At 43.1% G+C, this 20,362-nt stretch overlaps 1 protein-coding gene across 1 annotated transcript in view; it reads left to right on the forward strand.

The window, feature by feature from the left end:
• Positions 1 to 20,362, forward strand: part of peli1b (pellino E3 ubiquitin protein ligase 1b) — a 42,868-nt gene that overhangs the window by 21,127 nt on the left and 1,379 nt on the right. The window contains exons 2-6 of the mRNA XM_034100051.2: positions 6,071 to 6,381; positions 14,444 to 14,573; positions 15,591 to 15,692; positions 16,166 to 16,363; positions 16,937 to 17,125. Coding sequence (XP_033955942.1) covers positions 6,299 to 6,381; positions 14,444 to 14,573; positions 15,591 to 15,692; positions 16,166 to 16,363; positions 16,937 to 17,125 — 702 coding nt within the window. The 5' untranslated portion in view covers positions 6,071 to 6,298. The remainder of the gene's footprint in view (positions 1 to 6,070; positions 6,382 to 14,443; positions 14,574 to 15,590; positions 15,693 to 16,165; positions 16,364 to 16,936; positions 17,126 to 20,362) is intronic.

The following is a 20,362-nucleotide window of genomic DNA, read 5'->3' on the forward strand; positions in this document are numbered from 1 at the left end:
AGGTTGGTCTTCACTATAAGTAATGGGTTTTCTTTAGGCGGAGACAGGAATTTAAATTTTTTTGCTATGTTCCATCTGAATTTATTCTGACACAGAAAAATATATATTGATTCTGACACTTCTACATCCAACTCACAGATGTAACCTTGCTTTGATAACAAAGAATATTCATATAAACCTTTTAGAAGTGAAGTTATAGTCATTTGTTCTGGGCATGTCATTTTCGAGCCTGAAACCTGAAAAACAGGCTCGGGGCTTAACAGGTTAATGAGACCAGTGTTTAGGTAGGTAATGCTTTTATCACTCCCTTCTTGTTGTACCATTGAAAGTATGCTAAATGAGCTATTAGCAGTTCCTGTGTGCGATGTACCCATAGATGTACACACAACTTGCGATGGATTACGTTGATACTGAAGAAAACTTAAACACATTTTTCATGCAGATGTAATTCATAGAATTGTTTTCCCAATGGACACACTGATTTTAGAGATGTATGTACTATGTAGTATCACGTCAGTGGGAAATGGGTCTTACTGTACATTTGATAAAGTTCTGTCCTAGATTGGTGGCATCTTGCGGGATGGCTTGAACGTTAGAGAACCTCTCTGTAGAGTAAGCTGTGAGCAGGAGACTGGAAAGCGGCCTTTCTACTCCAGTGGTGCAAAATAGAGATAATGAGAAGGTAAATCCCCCCATCTATCTGTGATTAAGGGATCAATCTACAATGGATTCAAAGATGAAAGACACTGAAGAGGAGGGAAAGATGAGACTTTCTGTTTTTGGAAAATAGTTTCTCTAAGCTTTTGAAGAAGACATTTGATTCTGGCGCTCACAGTGAACATGAAAGGTGAGAAACGCCTAAAAGCCTCAGAGTGTTTGAGGATGTGGTGAGAGCCAGTAATACTGGAGCGTTTTGGTGTGTGATGACCTTAATGATTAAGGGCTTTCACAAAGATCACAGCAGCCACAAGCAAGAAGATGAGCCGTATTTTTTCCTCTCCTAGGTTTCTCATTTTAACACCCTAACTTACACCCGCACTAACACAACAACTGTCATCAGTCTGCCTTGTGTTGATACTTGCCCGGCAGGCAGAATAACTGTTGCTCTTCTTTAGTCATCATAACAACCCACAGAATACGTGAATATACAACCCACAGGTTATAAACACTTTGTTGAGACGGCTACGACAAAATCAAATCCGACAAAACCAAAGCAAGATAGATATGCTTAGAATAAGCAATGTGTTGTTGTGGCACTATCAGGGGGTCCGCGGGGTGTTAAAAAGTATTACAAGTTGATAAATCAATTTAGCGAAAATGAAGGCTATTAAAAAGTATTAAACGGCATTTCCCAAGGTATTACATTTTGTAGCTTGTTTTCAATAAGTATATAAAGTGTCCAAAGAGGTTGTGTTCTACCGTCTGCCTGAATGTAATCATGGCATAGGTGTGTAGTGTGATTCTGTGTAGTTTATTGATGGCATCCCGTTGGATTGGACGTCATCTGAACAGGACATCGCGCGCTCACTGCTCGATAGCGTGCGAAGGTCCGTTTGCGCCGGTTGCTAAGCAACATCGTTATGGGGAAATGCAAGTCTGCGTCCAAATGGTTGGAAGATAAGGAGGAAGGACAATCAATACTGTATATCAATGTGAGGTAAAGTGTGTCGCCAAGGTAACCGGTTAGAACTCCAAGTGGCGATGAGGTCTTCAAATGTATGGAAAGGGTCTTAAAAAGGTCTTACATTTGACTTCAGGATTCCTGCATACACCCTGACTAGAAGACAGATAAATAAACAGATATACTATTAGTTTTTTATATATCCTTTATATGATGTCCAGTTTGTTTTATCTTCAGATGTGCTTCATATTAAATAGCTCAGATAGTCATCCTCCCTGAGTGGATGCCAGGCATCTGTTATTATTTATTGATCCGATGACCCACTTCACCAGGAGGGTATCATTTCCACTTTCCAGTAATGAAGATGGCACACTATGTAGGAGGTCTTGGTTCTCTCTTCTGCCCTGACCTGGTGCCTGATGTACTCTTTCTTCTTTGTTTGGCCCTGTTTGCTACAGCCGCTTCCTAAATGGGACTTGCACTGCTGTTCTTTATCTCTATGTTAGAAAACTGGATATCTCTGGGTTAGACCGTTAGTTGGATACAACAACAAAGTAGAATACGCCATTAGGCTCCGGGAATTAGTCATTTTCACAGTTTTGGACCAAAACAATATTATACAAAATAGTATTAGGAACTTATCTCATTTGGCAGATTCTTCTTATTTATTTTTGAAAGTTATGAACAATTTAAATGTCATTTTTGCAGACAGGGTAATGATTTGAAAGCATTGGGGATACACAAACTGTGAAATCTTTATGACTTAGTTACACATATCATGAGCACACATTAGTGTTTTGATATGTCGGCGTCTGGTATGGGAAGTTGTGTCACATGAGCCAAAAGATTAAGTCTCAAGGTTCTCATGGTTTTTGTCTGGTGATGAATCCAGACCTAGCTTACATTGGCCATGCAGTAGACTTCGAAGATTAGTTAAAACCAGTTCCCTCTTTGAGTTCCTTTTTGTCCACGACCCTGTGAATGTCTTCTGACCCATGTTTGGGTTCCTAACAGCTGAGCAACACTGGTTCTTGTTTAGTTGTTTGTTTCCATAGAGCCATGCCTTGTGATCCTGTAAGTGTGTCACCCTTTGACTTCCCAAAGCATCACACCCCTTTGAAGTCTGCATGAATGCAGGACTCAAATCCTGCAGAGAACTCTGTTAACGTTGGGTGTGACCTGGTTAGTTGATAAAAAGTCCTTTGCATGACAAGTGCGCTAAATAGGACAGCTTGACATGTCACACTGCGGGGTGGCTGGCGATAAAGATCAGTGCAGCTGTTGCCCCGTTTCCGTGTGAACACGAAGACGTATGTGTGTGTGCCTGCTCCAGCACATGTGTTTGTCATGTGTTGTGCTCCGTTGGCAGCCAGTGGGATGGCAGGTGTCATCCACGACGCCTCGCAGTGAGGTTTTACGAGGTCTTTTGAACGTGTGAAGTTGCTGTTTTGCTGTCAGCAGCACGCCGTTACAATCCCTGACCCCGGCCTGCAAAGTCAGCCTCACTGAGATCCAGATCTATTGTTGTAGGACTGTGTGTGTCGGTAGCTAAGCAGCAGTTGGCATGCAGCCACGCCGAGCTCTGTGTCATGCAGAGTTACAGAGGCCAGGAAGCTTAGTCAAACACTTAAAAGGATACTCACGCCCATAACACAATTTGAAGCAAATTCCTCAGACAGTTTAATGATCTATCATTTGAAACACAAAACGCATGTTTCCCTTCAATGAAAGCCTCATTAAACCAATTGACATGGGTTGTTTCTCAAGTGAACATAAGTATAGCTTGAAATACAAGATTGTAAATCTGTCACTCAAGTGTTTTCCTGCCTAGTTATAGAATTAAACAGACATTATTCATCATTACTTTGGAAGTCCCAGCCTGTGAGGTTGAAGTGTAATGTTCACTATGCTAACAGATGTGGTAGAGAGTATTGTCCCGTTGCAGGGAGGCAGGGTTCACGGCCTTGAAGCCACACCTGGTTCTGGAGAGGCTGCTGCTGTTTTTGTTGAGTTCTTGATAACAGTAGAGTTGCAATAGATTGATAATCCAGCAGTCTGGACTCTGAGGTGTTCAATAGCAGCACACTCTCACTCAGATCTATTTTTCTTCAGTCTTCAGTGTCTGGATCCATAGGTACAAATCAATTCCTGGCAGGTCACCCAACAGCTCCCTGGACGCTACTGACGCTGCACATGTGAGCGTACAGAGAGGATTTACATGTTGTGTGTGTGTGTGTGTGTGTGTGTGTGTGTGTGTGTGTGTGTGTGTGTGTGTGTGTGTGTGTGTGTGTGTGTGTGTGTGTGTGTGTGTGTGTGTGTGTGTGTGTGTGTGTGTGTGTGTGTGTGTGTGTGTGTGTGTGTGTGTGTGTGTGTGTGTGTGTGTGTGTGTGTGTGTGTGTGGGAGATTAACCTCTCGTGTCAGGGGAGCAGGTGGGGCTGAGGCTTACGTCCGGTTTTGCAGTTTGTACACACTCGTCTTCACCTCCCCCTTCTTCCTGATCACTTTTCCAGATCCTCCATTTTGCTTTATGGCTGCAATCTAGTCTGTGCCATTTATTGCAATGTATTTGAAATTGCAATATATATTGCTGCTATACTTGCATTGCAGCAATCAAAATACTTGTTCAAGGCTTAATATGCATTAAAATAAATAAAGTATGATGTAGTAATCTGCAGAGATATCCCAGCATACAAATCGTGATCTACAGACATACGAAAACACATTTGTTTTGTACAGATCGTCTTAAAAAAATCCACCCCAATATCTTGAACCATATTGCCAATTGCGATATCAGTCAAAAGACTCACAACTAATTGTTTTTTCCAAAAGGTGCAGCCCTTCCCCCACCCAGCATCAAACATCCCTCCTCCACTTCTACCTCCGAGAAAGCTCAAAAATATTCAACCATTGTTACCATCTGATCGGAAACGTTATGTTGAACCTTGGTGTCTTTTCTGTCTGTGAGATGAAGCTGTTTTAACTTCCAGCTGTTTAAGACTCCTGTGGTTGGATACACTAAGAGCTATTCTTAACACAATCAACACTTAAGGTGAAAGATGTCAGGATGCCATTTATAAATCAAAGTGTGAGGCCGTGAAGCAGCTCGTGTGATAGAAGGATGTGCGAGCTGGTACTTTTCCAGGTAATAGAAATCTAAATGTATGTTAAGTAATGCTGAGTCATGCTTAGTCTGACATTGTGTCTAAAATATTTACGTGGAAGGCCTCTGTGCTTTCCTCCCTCTCCATCTAATGAGACTGTTTCGGCCTTCCTGCTCTTAAGAGTTTGAGATTGAAGCCCTTCATCATCAGAACACTTTACTTCCTATGCGTTATTCATGTGTGGCTTTAAATCCTCTTAGCAGAAAGGCACTCTGGGAATTGTAGGAGGAATAGTGTCCCTCACATGAGAACTGTCAGTGAGGATGTTAATGCTGTTCTGCTCTCTCTTGTGAGCCATATCGTAGCATATTAATCAGAGGTAAGCGGTAGAAACAGCAACACATACAGAAAAAAGCCCGTGAGTTGAACTTAATGCCATGAAGTCCTTCGCTTGTTGAAACAGGAAGTGCATCCTCTCGTGCCTTCTTTTCTCACACATGCTTTCTCTACTTCTTGTTGCAATTTCCTGTGAATTTAGAAAGCTATGTGCGTCTTTTTGAATCACCAAGAATCACCCACATGTCCTCCTGACCTCAGTCGTGTCCCTGATGCTTTGAAACATTGCAAACAAATCTTTGTAGGTGTGGGGGGTTTATTTAGCATTTGTACCACTACCTACTGAGCCGTAAGCACTTTGAAGCAAATCTAAATGAAGGCTTTGTATGGCTCAAATGGATAATTTAGTTTCTCTTTGTACCCTTCTACTGTGCTCTTGTCGTAAAAAACTCCACATTGACCCGGGGAAGAGGTCAACAGATTTATGTCTGCTGTCTTCTTTACACTTGTCAGTGAGAAGCTTTATGTGGAAGGTGTAGTGCATTATGACCGCATCACTTCACGGACACACAGAATTAGTAAAGAGTGTGGAGTAAAGAGCACACAAGTAGTTGCATCCTTGAGTCTATCATGTGGAACAGATCTGAACATGTCTAGGCTTTAAAGACTATGAGATGGGATTGTCGATGATCTTTTCCCCTGACTATACAGTATATACAACACATTTTAGCTGGAGCCCCCTGCCCTGGCATCCCTGCTGAACTCGCTTATTGATATGCACAAGGTGTCCTTTTCTTCATGCAGAATGTACACACAGACTCATAGCCCCACAAGCTAGCATGATTTGTGTTGTCATGAGAAACTGCAAACACTATCAAACAAACATCAACTAAAATACATGTCTTTCTGAAAATCCTGAAAAAAATGTCCACCTTGCTTCTTCACTGCGAGACACTTGTCTTCTATATCTGATCAAATGTTTATGTTGATTGTCTTTTTGCCCCTCTGCAGGACGAGCGGTGCTGCGAGCGACGGACACATGAAGCATGAGAGGGTGGAGCTGAGGCTCAGCTGACCCTTCCCCTTCCTTCTCCTCCTCCTCCTCTCCCCCCCGTGCTCCATTCGATCAGCACATCTCCCCCCCACCCTTCCCCTCCTCTTCCCCTTCCTGAGTCCCTCACCCTGTTGGATCTCACCTCTCATCTCGCCTCCTCCTCTTCCTCCAATCAGCCGAGCCCAATGTACTCCCCGGAGCAGGAAAACATCTCCACCACCTCCTCCACCAAAGTGCCAGTGAAGTATGGAGAGCTCATTGTGCTGGGGTAAGCAACAAGGCATTTACATCCAGAACACACCTGGGAATTTATCTTGACTTACTATCGTACATTTTTGTTCTTAAGAATACGCCATCTGTGTGTTTTGGCCCTGATGGTCTGTATTGGACATTGTAAGGTATATGGATGATTTATGTGTTGATTGCAGGTTAGGTTATTTATCTCAGTCCCATCAGTGTTTCAATCAGTCTCTGCTGGAAATGGTGCCTACCCATGGATACTTTCTGGTTTGAGTTATTGTGTTGTGTATACTAAAGACAGTTACTTTTGAAAAAAACAAATACACCTCCCGGCAATACATTTCTATTCTCTTAATCTACCTTTAGAAATCTTGAATCACAGACTCGAGGCACCTTCCTGTTGGCAGGGTCACGGTGTTATGCTGATTGTCCCTGAAGGGATCCTACATGAAAGCAATGTTCCAAACACGACTGCATGTAATCGATTAAAGTGTTGAAATATAGGCTTCTTCAAATGTTTTACGTGTTGCATGATTTATGTATGTTGCAGGCTTGTGAGACCTCAAGCATAATCAAGATGCATTAAGGTCATAAACATTACATTTAAATGTGTTTTCTTTAGGACACAGTAAAGCTGTAATTACAGTGGTGCAGATGCTGAAGACTAATTACAGAAATCATAGTTTGAGAACAATGGAAATGGTGTTGGCTAAGAGAAAAGGAGCCATTGCTCTGCTAAAGATCCCTGAGGGAATATATGGGAAGGATTTAGATCTTCTTTGATTTGTCAATGAACTCGATGACATCTTCCCAAAAGCTCAAAGACCTCTGAGAAGTTAGTCGTGATATGTAAACCAATACAGTGCTCGAGGACAGTGGTTCTCAACTGGTCAGGCCTCGGGACCCATTCTTTACTTTGTCAATAAATCGCGACCCAACATTTTGATGAACCACTCAAATCTATTCAACAAAATCGTGCTGTAATATATACGCTTTTCAGCATACAATATTAATTAAAGTGAAGTACAGTGCATATATCCCTTATATCCCTTCACAGAACTAAAGTACACTTTTAAAAATATCATATTTCATTATGTGTTCATTTCTATCTGAAGTTGTACCCATGGATGTATAAAGAAGAGTTCTACCGCAAAGTTATTCTCCGTGGGGACTTCCGGCAACAATCTTGATTCTGATTGGCCAGAAGACTCGAAAAAACATCAGCAAAGATATTTTATTGAGAAGATTATCACTACGCGACAGAAGTTTTCAAAACCGTTTATGGTCTCCGGTACTTCCAGTCCAACGCCGACTGCATGCACAGCGTTGAAATAACAGTTTGACTTCTTCCCCAAAAACAAAAAATTCTATTTTTGTTATCTTCACTCACACGTCCGCGACCCACATAAAGAATTGTCCAGTGGCACAGGGTCATGCCCTCGGTGACCTCACAGATAGGATTGATGAAGGATTGGATTGTTGGAGATTAAACACGCTTCTTGATTAAACACTATCTCTTCCTTCAGAGATTTGTTTTGACTCAAGTCCACATACTCAGCTGTAGGAAAAACCCCACCCTGCGTTAGTAAGGAACACACACACACACACACACACAACACACACACACACACACACACACACACACACACACACACACACACACACACACACACACACACACACACACACACACACACACACACACACACACACACACACACACACACACACACACACACACACACACACACACACACTTTCTCCAATAACAACGGACAGTGAAGGACTTCCTTTATCTGTCTGTCTTCTGTGTATTCCCCAAAGGGCTATTCCACTCCCCTTCCCAGCCCACTTCACAGAGGAATGTAGATGTCGGAAAGACTCCAAACACACACACTTTCTTGTGCACGTACAACACACACACACACACACACACACACACACACACACACACACACACACACACACACACACACACACACACACACACACACACACACACACACACACACACACACACACGTTTGCCCTGTCTCACACAGTTGGTTTCACAGCTGACTCACAGTTTGTTGTTCTGGGTTGTGCTGGAGCGACACTGTGGAAATGTTCCCTGGTGGAAAAAGGCAGCGAGCAGTAACCGCTGCCCCATGCCTTTACAAGGGAGAACCCCTGTTTCCCGCTTGGCTCTACTTTTTCCGCTCCTAGTTTTTAAATTCCAAGTCAGGTCACACTTTTTAAAAGACCAGTTGGGCTGATTTCTGCTGGAGTCACACTGCTGCCAAGTAAAGTGAGAACTAAAATATGCTTTACGTGTGTGGCCTCAGTGTGAGTTAAGCCCCTAACCCACATTACACATCAGTGTAAATTAACATGAAACCATTGGGGGTAAGATACTACAGAAACATACATGATGAGTGAAAGGTAAAGAGTCGTGTCACAGGTTAGATGACCATGTGCATTTGGGCTGACACGGTGATCATTGACTCACCCTGACTGGATATGGATAATAGGACCTGGCTAACCCTTGAATTGCAAAGAGCTAAACCACTGTTGTTGAGTCCAAACAAAAACAGTTCCCATAATACTGGATATGTTAGTAACACCTCTTTTCATTTTGGCATTGAAATCTGTTTCCTTTGTTGTAATTGTGTTTGCTTGGCCAGTTTTGATTTACTTAATGAAGGACACTTGTGCTACGACACTTTGTTTTCATAACTGCATGGAGCTCCACCCTTCTGGTTCTCCAGCAGGCCGAAACAAGTGTCTGGATTTAATTGTGTGTGCCTCCCGTGTGACCAAGAACAGGCTTGCAAAGGCAAATCCTAACCGAGAACCCCATCAACACGTAGAGCAGTGTTGTGTCTGGCCTCCTCGCTAACCCCAGATCAACATCACCATGTTTGAAGCCCAGTGGTGCTAGCAGCCTGATCCGGAGGAATGCTGCGTTTCTCTGGGGACGGTCTGTTTACAGGCGGGGGGACTCAACATCCATGTGGCTTTTTAAACAACCGTGACGTCACTGGATACACTGCAGTCCCTTCAGATCCATCTCTGTCTGTCTGTATACGCGTGGAGCCTTTTTTCAAGAGGTGCAGTGTCCAATGCTCCAGCCTCACCCGGTTGCTTTAGTAGAATCTCAGTTATTTTCGAAAATGTTATACATTCACATATGGAGGATGCTCATTGAAATACATATTATCATCCTTTCACACCATATATTTTGTATTGGTATTCCTTTTTCTAGTTTATCTATAACAGGGGTCTCCAACCTTTTTTAGGATGAGAGCTACTTTCAAAAAATAAAACAAGTCGTGAGCTACTTTTACTCCTCTTTTTTTTTGTTTTTTGCAGTGTATATATTTAGCACATTTTAACATTATTATATGCTTACCTTTAACCTTTGTGTGCTGTTTGGGTCTGTGGGACCCGTTTTCAGTGTTTACTAAAAGAAAATGTATGCGATTTAATTATATTAACATGCTTTATTTGGGGGTGGACCTCACATCATCTAGGGGGGTCCGGGGGCATGCACCGCCGGGAAGATCTTTTGTTTATATGTTGAAGTTAAATGCATCAATCTGGAGCACTTTGAGCACAAAATGAATTTATGGATACAGCTCTCAACACTCAGATGAAAGGGAGCTGTATACTTTTCAATAATCCAAAAATCTTTAGAATATGATCACAACCAATAACAAATCAATTTTAAACATTTTTTTTTTTTACTGTCCTATAGGACACATTGGAATGATTTCTTACTTTATATTTTACAACTATATTAAATAGATAAAGGTGTGCTCTCTCGCTCTCTCTCTTTCTCGCTCGCTCACAGAGGCTGTGTGCTCCTCCATGGCGATGACAGCTTGCGTTAAAAAAATAATAATAAACATATTTGTAAAGTGGGGGGACACAAACGGGATCGAAAACTGTACCCAGTGGAAATTACGCCATGCGTATATGTATGCGTCAAGTGCAATAAATATTAGTTAGATAGATATAGAGTTGTAGTAAGTAGATAGAGTTCGCTATGATTGAGGTTTCGTTTATGCATAGGGTAGATTCTTTTAATTACATTTCCTTTTTTGTGTGTGTATTTTTTACATTTTGGATTTGCTTGGCGAGCTACGTATTGAGGGCTTGCACACACACACATAGGCGACGTGTGTGGTTGGTCACTTATAGTGTCATGACAGTGGTGATTAATGTAGCATTAGCCCATTCTCACAGCTTTTTTTCCTCATAAAGTTGAAGCGTAACTAACTGCATTTATGGGTAGAGTCCAATTCGAAAGGTAATCTGTCCACGTCGGCCTTTCATGGGAGTATTTATGTTTCCATTGTACGACATGACTCCTCATTAGTGACGCTTCACAGGCGAGATAACGGCATACACTCTGACGTTACAAGCCAAAAACTAATTTATCCCTGTCGACACGGAAACACCGCAAACAGAGTTTCTGAAAATCTTTAGGAAAAGATCAGTTTTCAGTCAAATGAAATGCTGACTGATTTGTGGATAAAAAAGGCCAAAAAAAGCTACCTTTACAGAAATACCTGTGTAGGTGTGGACAAGGCCTCGGTCTAGTACCCTTTGTAATGGTAACCTGTAAACACAGAGGTGCTCAGCCATAGCCAGCAATTACTCATAGCCTGTCTTTATGTTTTATAGGTTTACTTTATAAGTGGTGTCTTGTTGCTGCACACTGAGCTTTAGTTTACTAGTGTTTGGAGGCAACGCGCACACACACACACACACACACACACACACACACACACACACACACACACACACACACACACACACACACACACACACACACACACACACACACACACACACACACACACACACACACACACACACACACACACACACACACACACACACACACACACACACACACACACACACACACACACACACACACACACACTTGTTGTGGGAATTGATGAATACAGTACACACACACACTGACTTTTCCTAACTCTGGTCCTTCCTGACTCATTGTAGGAACAAACTGTGAATGCACACACACATTAAACGTTGGCCATTGTTGTGAGCATATTTGGATACATGTATGTGCACTTATAATTAAACGTTACCCATGGGAATCTGGTTTTGAACTGCCAGCAAAACGTTGGGCTTTCTCCAGCAGACTGCCCTGCCCTCTCTCCGGATACGGGCTGAACTTCGCCATGGTTACACTCCTGCCATGGTTACACTCCTGCCATGGTTACTGTTCCCAAACGTTGCTGTGGCTGTGTTCTCTTCTCACCATGGTTACTCATAAACCCTCCGAGCGGCGTTTGATCCCAACAGATCTGCTCTCAGAGACATTTCGCTGCAGGCTGGGCGCCCTCAATGCAAAGGGTGGTTTCACTCCAAGATTCTGATTGGTCAAAGACACGCTCCAGCTGTGCAGCAGGAGTTCTTTTTTTTTTTTCTTCTTTTAAATGCTCCTTTGCAGACATTACACAGTGTCTGCAGTCCTGGTTTAAGACGTTGAACCTTTTACGTCTGAATGAGCTTACCTGCGACTTTGACTTTTTATTATTACTTTTAAATAGCCTTTTTTCCGGCCGTTTTGCTTTGTATTATAGATAAAGAATTGACAGATTTTAGCAACAAGAGAGGGGATTATATGCAGAAAGGTTCATTTTGTTATGAAAAATAACAAACATTAGCTAAATACAGAAAAGCCTGTTGGATGCATATTTCATCTTTATGTTTTCTCAACATATTTCATTGCAGTTAGACTTAGACATACTTTATTGTCATTTCAACAAGACACAGAGTGTACTATTAAAACGACATTTCGTTGTACTGGCTTACAGGAACAGGACAATATAAAAACTTGCTAAAATTGTACATATAAATAAATAATAGTGACATGGTGCTGATAAAATTAAAGATAAAGTGTGCGTTTAAAATATAAAGACTTACTATACATATAAATAAAATAGACATACTATATAGAACATATGTGCGCTTTACACAGCGTAATGTAATCTCTATGTTACTGGTCTACTTAATATTCAGCAGTCTGATGGATTGGGGGAAAAATCTATTACAGAATCTGACTGTTGAGTATATTTGCGCTACATTAGTGAAGCTGGAGGAGTCCATCACTTCTGTGGCTTCTTGATGTCATAACAATGTTGAAGTAGTGAGCCATGTTTAATGCATATGGTAATGTTTATAAAGAGGTGGTTCCAGGGCCGTTTCTAGCTGTTTGGGGGGCCTATGCAAGATGCTGTTTGGGGACCCTAGTTTTTTTTACTACAATTGGGGGATTCCGAGGCCTTTAAGATGATCTGTGGAGATGCATCAATCTGTTATACTTCAAAAGGAAAACAGGCTAATTTCACGAAAACCAAGCAATTGAAACATACAAAAAATGATATTAAAAAGGTAAACAATAAGTCTTCTCTACGTCAATAAATGCAAGAGATGCAGCATTTTCTCAACAATATATAATTTACATTTTTCATCTTCCTCAGACGTCACTCATTGGGTGACAGCCCAACGATGATGTGGACTTTATTACCCCAAAAACACAAGTCACAGCTTTGCTATCATTGCAGTTTAGTCCTACATTTGATTTTTAAATATAATGCTTCACCGAACACAGGAGGGGGCTTGGCTGTCTACATTAAACACGTCTAACTTTAAAGGTGGGGTAGGTAATTTTGGAGAAACCAGCTCGAGTGCACTAGAACTTGAAAATACACAGCCGGAAAAAATCTGCCACTTCCTTCAGACTTCCTCACAGAGCCCCTCCTCCAACACACACGAACGCGCACATGACCAATGAGGGCACGAGATAAGTTTGTGCACAGATGGAAGGCTGACAGGCAGGTAGGCCATCCAGTTACTTTAGCCGGGCCGGCTCAGATGATTGGTCGTGCTTTTTACAGCGCCACGGCTTCCACTGATGACTTTTTTTATGGATTTTTTGTCAAAGCACTTCAGATATTCATTCATTCATTGCTATCGGGATGCATTCCATGGAATATAACAAAAAGTGTATCTCGAGCCGGTTTCTCAAACTTACCTACCCCACCTTTAATTCTCCTCAAATATATTGAGGCTGAACCTGAACTTTCAGCTTGGGGGCCCCCTATTGGCCGCGGGGGCCCTATGCATCCACACAGTCCGCCTATAGGAAGAAACGCCCCTGGTATATCACTACGCTCTGTTAATGGCTTATCTTAAACATGTGTTTGCAATAAGGAATACAACCATGTGTAACCTGGGTGTGCTCACTGACTCATACCTGGAAAGGACAGCAAGAGTGTTTAAACCACGAGCTGCCTTAGAACATGTGCACTTTATTTCTCCATAGAGGGTTATTTAGTTGATTTATATACCTTGTTTTGCTTTTGTTAATCCCTTAATATTGTTGTCAGCGACCTTCTAATAAGTTGAATAGGCTATCTTTATTTGCGTGTGAACACTACCTTCTTGGCCTTTTCTGCTGTAATGAATCAGCTGCAGACAGGTCATTTTAAATCAGAAAAACACTTAAAGGTAGCAAGAGATGACAAATGTTTTCTCACGGACACAAACGGCACAGTCACGGTGCTCTCGGAGTCACAGAGGCTCCTTTCTGTTGGAGGGAACGCCTTGTTTATCCTCCTCAGCCATGCATCGGGATAAATGAGTCTCTTTGTGTGTTTATTTCTCAGTCTTTCTGGGGTTATTTTTGGAGGGCTTTGTTCTTTATGGAGACACGATGTACTTTTGTTTGAAAGAAACGGCTTGTATTAAAAGTATAGGCTGCAGTGAGTGTGTGTAGGTGTGTGTTTACTAAATGTGTGTGTACGTGTACAGTATATATGCGTGCATATGGTCTTTGAGGCTTGGAGGGAGTGCACTAAAAGACCTCAAGTATTTTCCGCTATCACAGTTTTTTCAATGTATTATACGACTGCTCAGACTATAATGCCCTATTGTTTTTGTGTGTGTGTGTGTGTGTGTGTGTGTGTGTGTGTGTGTGTGTGTGTGTGTGTGTGTGTGTGTGTGTGTGTGTGTGTGTGTGTGTGTGTGTGTGTGTGTGTGTGTGTGTGTGTGTGTGTGTGCGTGTGCAGGTACAATGGCTCTCTGCCTAACGGGGACCGAGGCCGACGTAAGAGCCGCTTTGCACTTGGTAAGAGACCGAAGGCAAACGGGGTGAAACCCAGCACAATTCACATCGCCTGCTCTCCACAGGCAGCCAAGGTGATCACACACACACACACACACACACACACACACACACACACACACACACACACACACACACACACACACACACACACACACACACACACACACACACACACACACACACACACACACACACACACACACACGCTTTTGTGTTCATAAAACATGTAAAAAACATATAGAGTGATAAAGAAAATACATTGCATTAGTTAGAAAACAGCATTCCTTTGTCCTCTAAAAAAAAAAAAGGGGGGAGGCGTAAGATTTTATTTGTGTGACAACATTAAATAAAACACACCCAGTTCAGTGAGTTTGGCCTGGGCTGCCAGACCAAAGGCTTTATTGAAATCCTGTTTGTTTATTGTCTGTGATATTAAAGCACCACACACACACACACACACACACACACACACACACACACACACACACACACACACACACACACACACACACACACACACACACACACACACACACACACACACACACACACACACACACACTTCACTGAGTTGGCAGAAAAGGGAGAGAGAGCAGGTACGAGGGTCTGTGGAAGTTGAAAAGGTATTCCAAAGGGAAACCAAAGTGAACGGTCCAGTGGAAGGTAACTGAGCGTTTTTTTAGCAAAAGCCTGGAAAGCACATGTCCGTATTTCCATCGTCAGTTATAGGGCCGCCCAGAAATCTGGTAAATAGTGCGGGCGTTGGACACACACTTACCATTTCTCACACACACAGTCGAGCCTTTTAGATGAGTCTTGAGAAGTGATAGTCCTCATTTGTCCTTTGGGTGGTCCTTACTAATTTTAAAGATGTTGAGGCTATGTTAGTGACCGTGTAACTGAACTTTCCCCCCACCCCACCCTTCCTATCTGTATCTATTGTTCTAGGATCAAGGACCAGACGTTTTGTCATAAAGCATAATCAAGTTTAATCCTTGTCTACATTAAGGGTTTGCTTTGAGAGCATTTAAAAGGTCTTAACATGTGTCTCTTAATCTTCTCTGTATTCCTTCATGTTGTCCCATCAGGCCATAAGCAACAAAGACCAGCACAGCATCTCTTACACTCTCTCTCGAGTCCAGACGGTGGTGGTGGAGTACACACACGACAGCAATACAGACATGTACCAGGTAACACGCCTCAGTCCTACAACCAGTTAAAGTAAAGGACGGATTTGCATCAACTATTGACAGAGATATGACGCATTTATATATTTTAGACCAGCGTGACTCCCTTCTATCCAGCCTGAGAATCACCATGTCTTTAATGGACACATATGTTTATTTGCAGAATCAGAATTTTCGTGTACCGTTACAAATGTATGTGCATAAGTGTCAAGTAGATTTGTGTAGTAGTATTGTCATATTCATGGGTACATCGCAAACTTCTAATAGCTAATACTTATAACTTACTGCATACTTGTAATGGCCAATGTAACCCCTAACCCAACCCCTCCACTATACTTCCTGTACACTTCCCAAACAAAAACTCCTGAATTGTGGGAACTGTGGTTTAAAACCTTAGCAGGGCTTGTGGGGTAGAATGGACCTAGATAATAACCTCAACATTTTGAAACGTATTCATCTCAACCTCCCCTCTGCAGATTGGTCGATCCACAGAGAGTCCGATAGACTTTGTAGTGACGGACACGGTGGCGGGCAGTCAGAGTAACGCAGACACGCAGTCGGTCCAGAGCACCATCTCCCGCTTCGCCTGCCGCATCATGTGCCAGCGCACGCCGCCTTTCACCGCACGCATCTACGCCGCCGGCTTCGACTCCTCCAAGAACATTTTCCTCGGGGTGAGCTGCGTTTCTTCTACTGTTTCAGACACTTTTACGGAACTGCTCCTGTTGAGGTGTTTGGTTGCAAGTGCTGGGACAGTTGGCTCAAAATAAATCATATGGAAAGAGACTCTGAAAGTTTCAGGAACAAAGATTCTCTCTCTTTTTGTCCTGATCCATTTCTATAAAAACCTGTCTGAAAATGAGCTGATCAGATTTCGCTTTATGATGTCATAACGATTTTTTTGTCTTGTTTAACCATTAGCCAATCAGCAACCAAGGTAACCCCCCACCACCTTATCACCTAAATCTCCTCCTAGAGCACCATTGAGTTATTTTTAACCTGTCTCTCAGAGGGGCGTGGGGAGGGGCTCCTTATGTTCATCTAAAGTAACAGACAGAGAATCAGCACTTTGGAAAGAGGGCTGAAACAGAGGGGATTATGGGTAATGCTGCAATGATCCGTTTGGTGTTTGGAGCCACACACTTCAGAGACATGTTTTGTATATATCTGACACCTGTAATACATTGATGAAAAACAGTTTAATAGGGCCTTTAACAATAACCCTCCTATATATTTGCCCCCCTCAGGAGAAGGCCGCTAAATGGAAGACGCCTGATGCTCAAATGGACGGCCTCACCACAAACGGCGTGCTGGTGATGCACCCCCGAAACGGCTTCACCCAGGACTCCAAACCCGGCGTCTGGAGGGAGATCTCGGTCTGCGGAAACGTCTTCACGCTGCGGGAGACTCGCTCAGCACAGCAGCGGGGGAAAATTGTGAGAAGATGCAAAACATGTAGCGCCACATTCACTCAGCGCTGAAATTCAATTGCTTCCACAGCCGGGGGGGTTTTCACGGAGCATTCTGAGATCAGCATTTATAAAGGACTGCTGCTTTTGGAAAGGACTTGCACTTGTAGGTTCTCTTAATAATGATTTACACACAAAAGAGGCGGGACAGCAGCTGATAGGCCACAACTAGTGATTTAATCTTCCACTTGAGGGCGGCGAAAAGTACTTTTGAACTCCACACGAGCATTTATCTCACACTCACTCTGGTAGCAGCTCTGTCTCTGGCGGGGTGGGGGGGGTTCAGTCAGAGCTTAACACCACTGCGAGGTTATCGGGATGCCGTCCCCATGGCAACAGGTTGGGCTGTCAGCGCTGTGTGTAACAGGACCGTGTAAGGGGATCCTCCAACTGACGTCAGCGCCTCTCAGCCAATCAAAACACACACACTTTGTCAGCGTGGCCACCTGTGGTGTTGGTCTGATTGCTCTCTGTTGGTTGGTGGTGTGTTTGATTTCTCCACCTCTCCTCACTCACAACCAACACATCGTCAACCGCAGCGCAGTCAGCCGTTCTCACCTGAACCCCCCGTCTCTTTATCTGGGGTCCCAGCTGTTCTGAAGCCTCTGCAGCGCCACATTAGCAGCTCTGCTATCGGCTCCTGCTCACTGTGCATTATCCAGCACTACAGGAAGTTACTGATGCACAGCTGATTCACAATTCAGATAGTCGGCTGTGGGAACGCACTGAGTTTGATTATGTTCGGTGACGGAACATGATGGGCTATAATTGTCATGCTGAATGCACACAGGAGAGAAGTCCATTAAGTCTGTAATCACGCAGGGCGCCGGTAGGGCTCTCCTGCGCTGTGCCGAGTCCTTTCTATCATGACATTTATTTTACATTTTAAATACTAATGAGAGTTTTTTTCGGATTTGCATTTTTTCATTCGTTTAAGCACTTCTGCACGGTTGCAGATAAAGACCACTGTTACCTATCCATATCAGTAATAGACTCTTTGTATAAACAGATTCCAGTGGTTGTGTGATCGAAACATCTCCAATAACTTCAGAGTGTTGAAATTGCAAAACAAAATATGTTAATATTTCCAACATTCACAAATGGTTTATTTAACTAAATGATCTGCTTTTCTATATTTCTTGGCGTTCCTGTCAAAAACAACATTTGTACTGCAGTAAAAAACATTCTGCTCTCCTGCATGCACTTTTGCACATGCAAAAAATGTCAGTTGGGGTTTAACCACATCCAGGCATTTTGCAGGGTGTCCGCGGGCTCTTAAAAAGTATTAAACGGCATTTTCCAAGGTTTTACATTTTGTAGCTTGTTTTCAATAAGTATATAAAGTGTCCAAAGAGGTTGTGTTCTACCGTCTGCCTGAATGTAATCATGGCGTAGGTGTGTAGTGTGATTCTGTGGAGTTTATTGATGGCATCCCGTTGGATGTGACGTCATCTGAACAGGACATCGCACGCTCACTGCTTGATGGCGCGCGAAGGTCCGTTTACGCCGGTTGCTAAGCAACATCGTTATGGGGAAATGCAAGTCTGCGTCCAAATGGTTGGAAGATACGGAGGAAGGACAATCAATACTGTATATAGTCAATGTGAGGTAAAGTGTGTCGCCAAGGTAACCGGTTAAAACGATGTGGCCATGAGGTCTTGAAAGGTCTTACATTTGACTTCAGGATTCCTGCAGACACCCTGTTTTAGAGAAACCCCTTTCAGCTCTGTAATGTAGAGTATTGCCCCCCCCCTCCCCTCACAGCTCTCTAAATGGGATAACTGCCCTGCATTAGTGAAGGTGAACAGCTGAAGGACTTGCTGATTGAATGAGGGTGGAAAAAAGTCGTCTCAGCAAGTTTGCCAAAAAGCTATCTGTGCTAATGTGTGTGTGTGTGTGTGTGTGTGTGTGTGTGTGTGTGTGTGTGTGTGTGTGTGTGTGTGTGTGTGTGTGTGTGTGTGTGTGTGTGTGTGTGCGTGCGTGCGTGCGTGCGTGTGTGCGTGCGTGCGTGCGTGCGTGCGTGTGCGTGAGTGTATTGGTACCTAAAGTGTTCAGTCGAATTAATTTACGATTTCAAAATCAATGGTTTGTACTCGGACCTGTCCTTAGATTGTTTGTATTTTTAAGCTCCATCGTTAGCTGAGCATGAATCTGGCACAAATACATGTTTGAGGTTAAAAGAAATATCATTTGTGTTATTTATTACAAAGCCGTAAACACCAGGCCATTTTTATTATAAATGAAGTGAAGATAAATAATGTGCGGCAGGTTGGTTTGTGGACAGCTGCTCGCCCTTCTGCTGTCGGACACAAGGTTGAAGCCAGTTTATATAGGAATGCCTCACAGTGCAGTACACACACACACACACACACACACACACACACACACACACACACACACACACACACACACACACACACACACACACACACACACACACACACACACACACACACACACACACACACACACACACACACACACACACACACACACACACACACACACACACACACACACACACACACACACACACACACACACACACACACACACACACACACACACACACACTTTTTCAGTGAGCCTGCTGTGGAAGTATAATAAATGCGGAAAGTGTCTGAACCCCTGCTGTTGTTGTGTTGATAAATGATTGCTTTGTGTCTAATTAGATCCTAACTGGGTCCAGGGTGAGAGTGTCGATGTTAACATGGACCGAATCCACCAGCGACGTTAACATCACTACAATTTGAGTGTTAAAACTTCACTGATCAGACAAATAGTTGCTCTAGCTTTCGTTGACGTGTCGGCGGCTTGATGATTAGAGAAGAAGGTGACCGTACGTTTCTCGATCGAAATGAACTAAATGTAACAGTGTTCCTCAAACTTTTACGCATTTTGGTTAAGTAGCTTGTCGGCCATAGGAGTGTTGTTCTCTGGCCGATATTAATGTGTGTGTCACTGCATCAGTGCGTCACATGGAGAGCACACATCAGCAAAGCTTCCAGCCACAAATGAAGGTTAAAAGCGGTCAGCAGGAGCGTTGTGTGTCATGCTGCGCCCTCAGAAGTGTGTTGGACCCACAGAGTGACCTCAGCACCAGCGTTAGAACAAGTGATCTCACCAAAATGCCCACGAGCTGCCCCCCCTCCTCCACTCTGTCTCCATCCTTTCATTCCCCCCCCCCCTCCTGTTATGTAAACA

This window comes from Pseudochaenichthys georgianus, chromosome 15 (genome assembly GCF_902827115.2).
Source record: "Pseudochaenichthys georgianus chromosome 15, fPseGeo1.2, whole genome shotgun sequence".
Lineage (NCBI taxonomy): Eukaryota > Metazoa > Chordata > Actinopteri > Perciformes > Channichthyidae > Pseudochaenichthys > Pseudochaenichthys georgianus.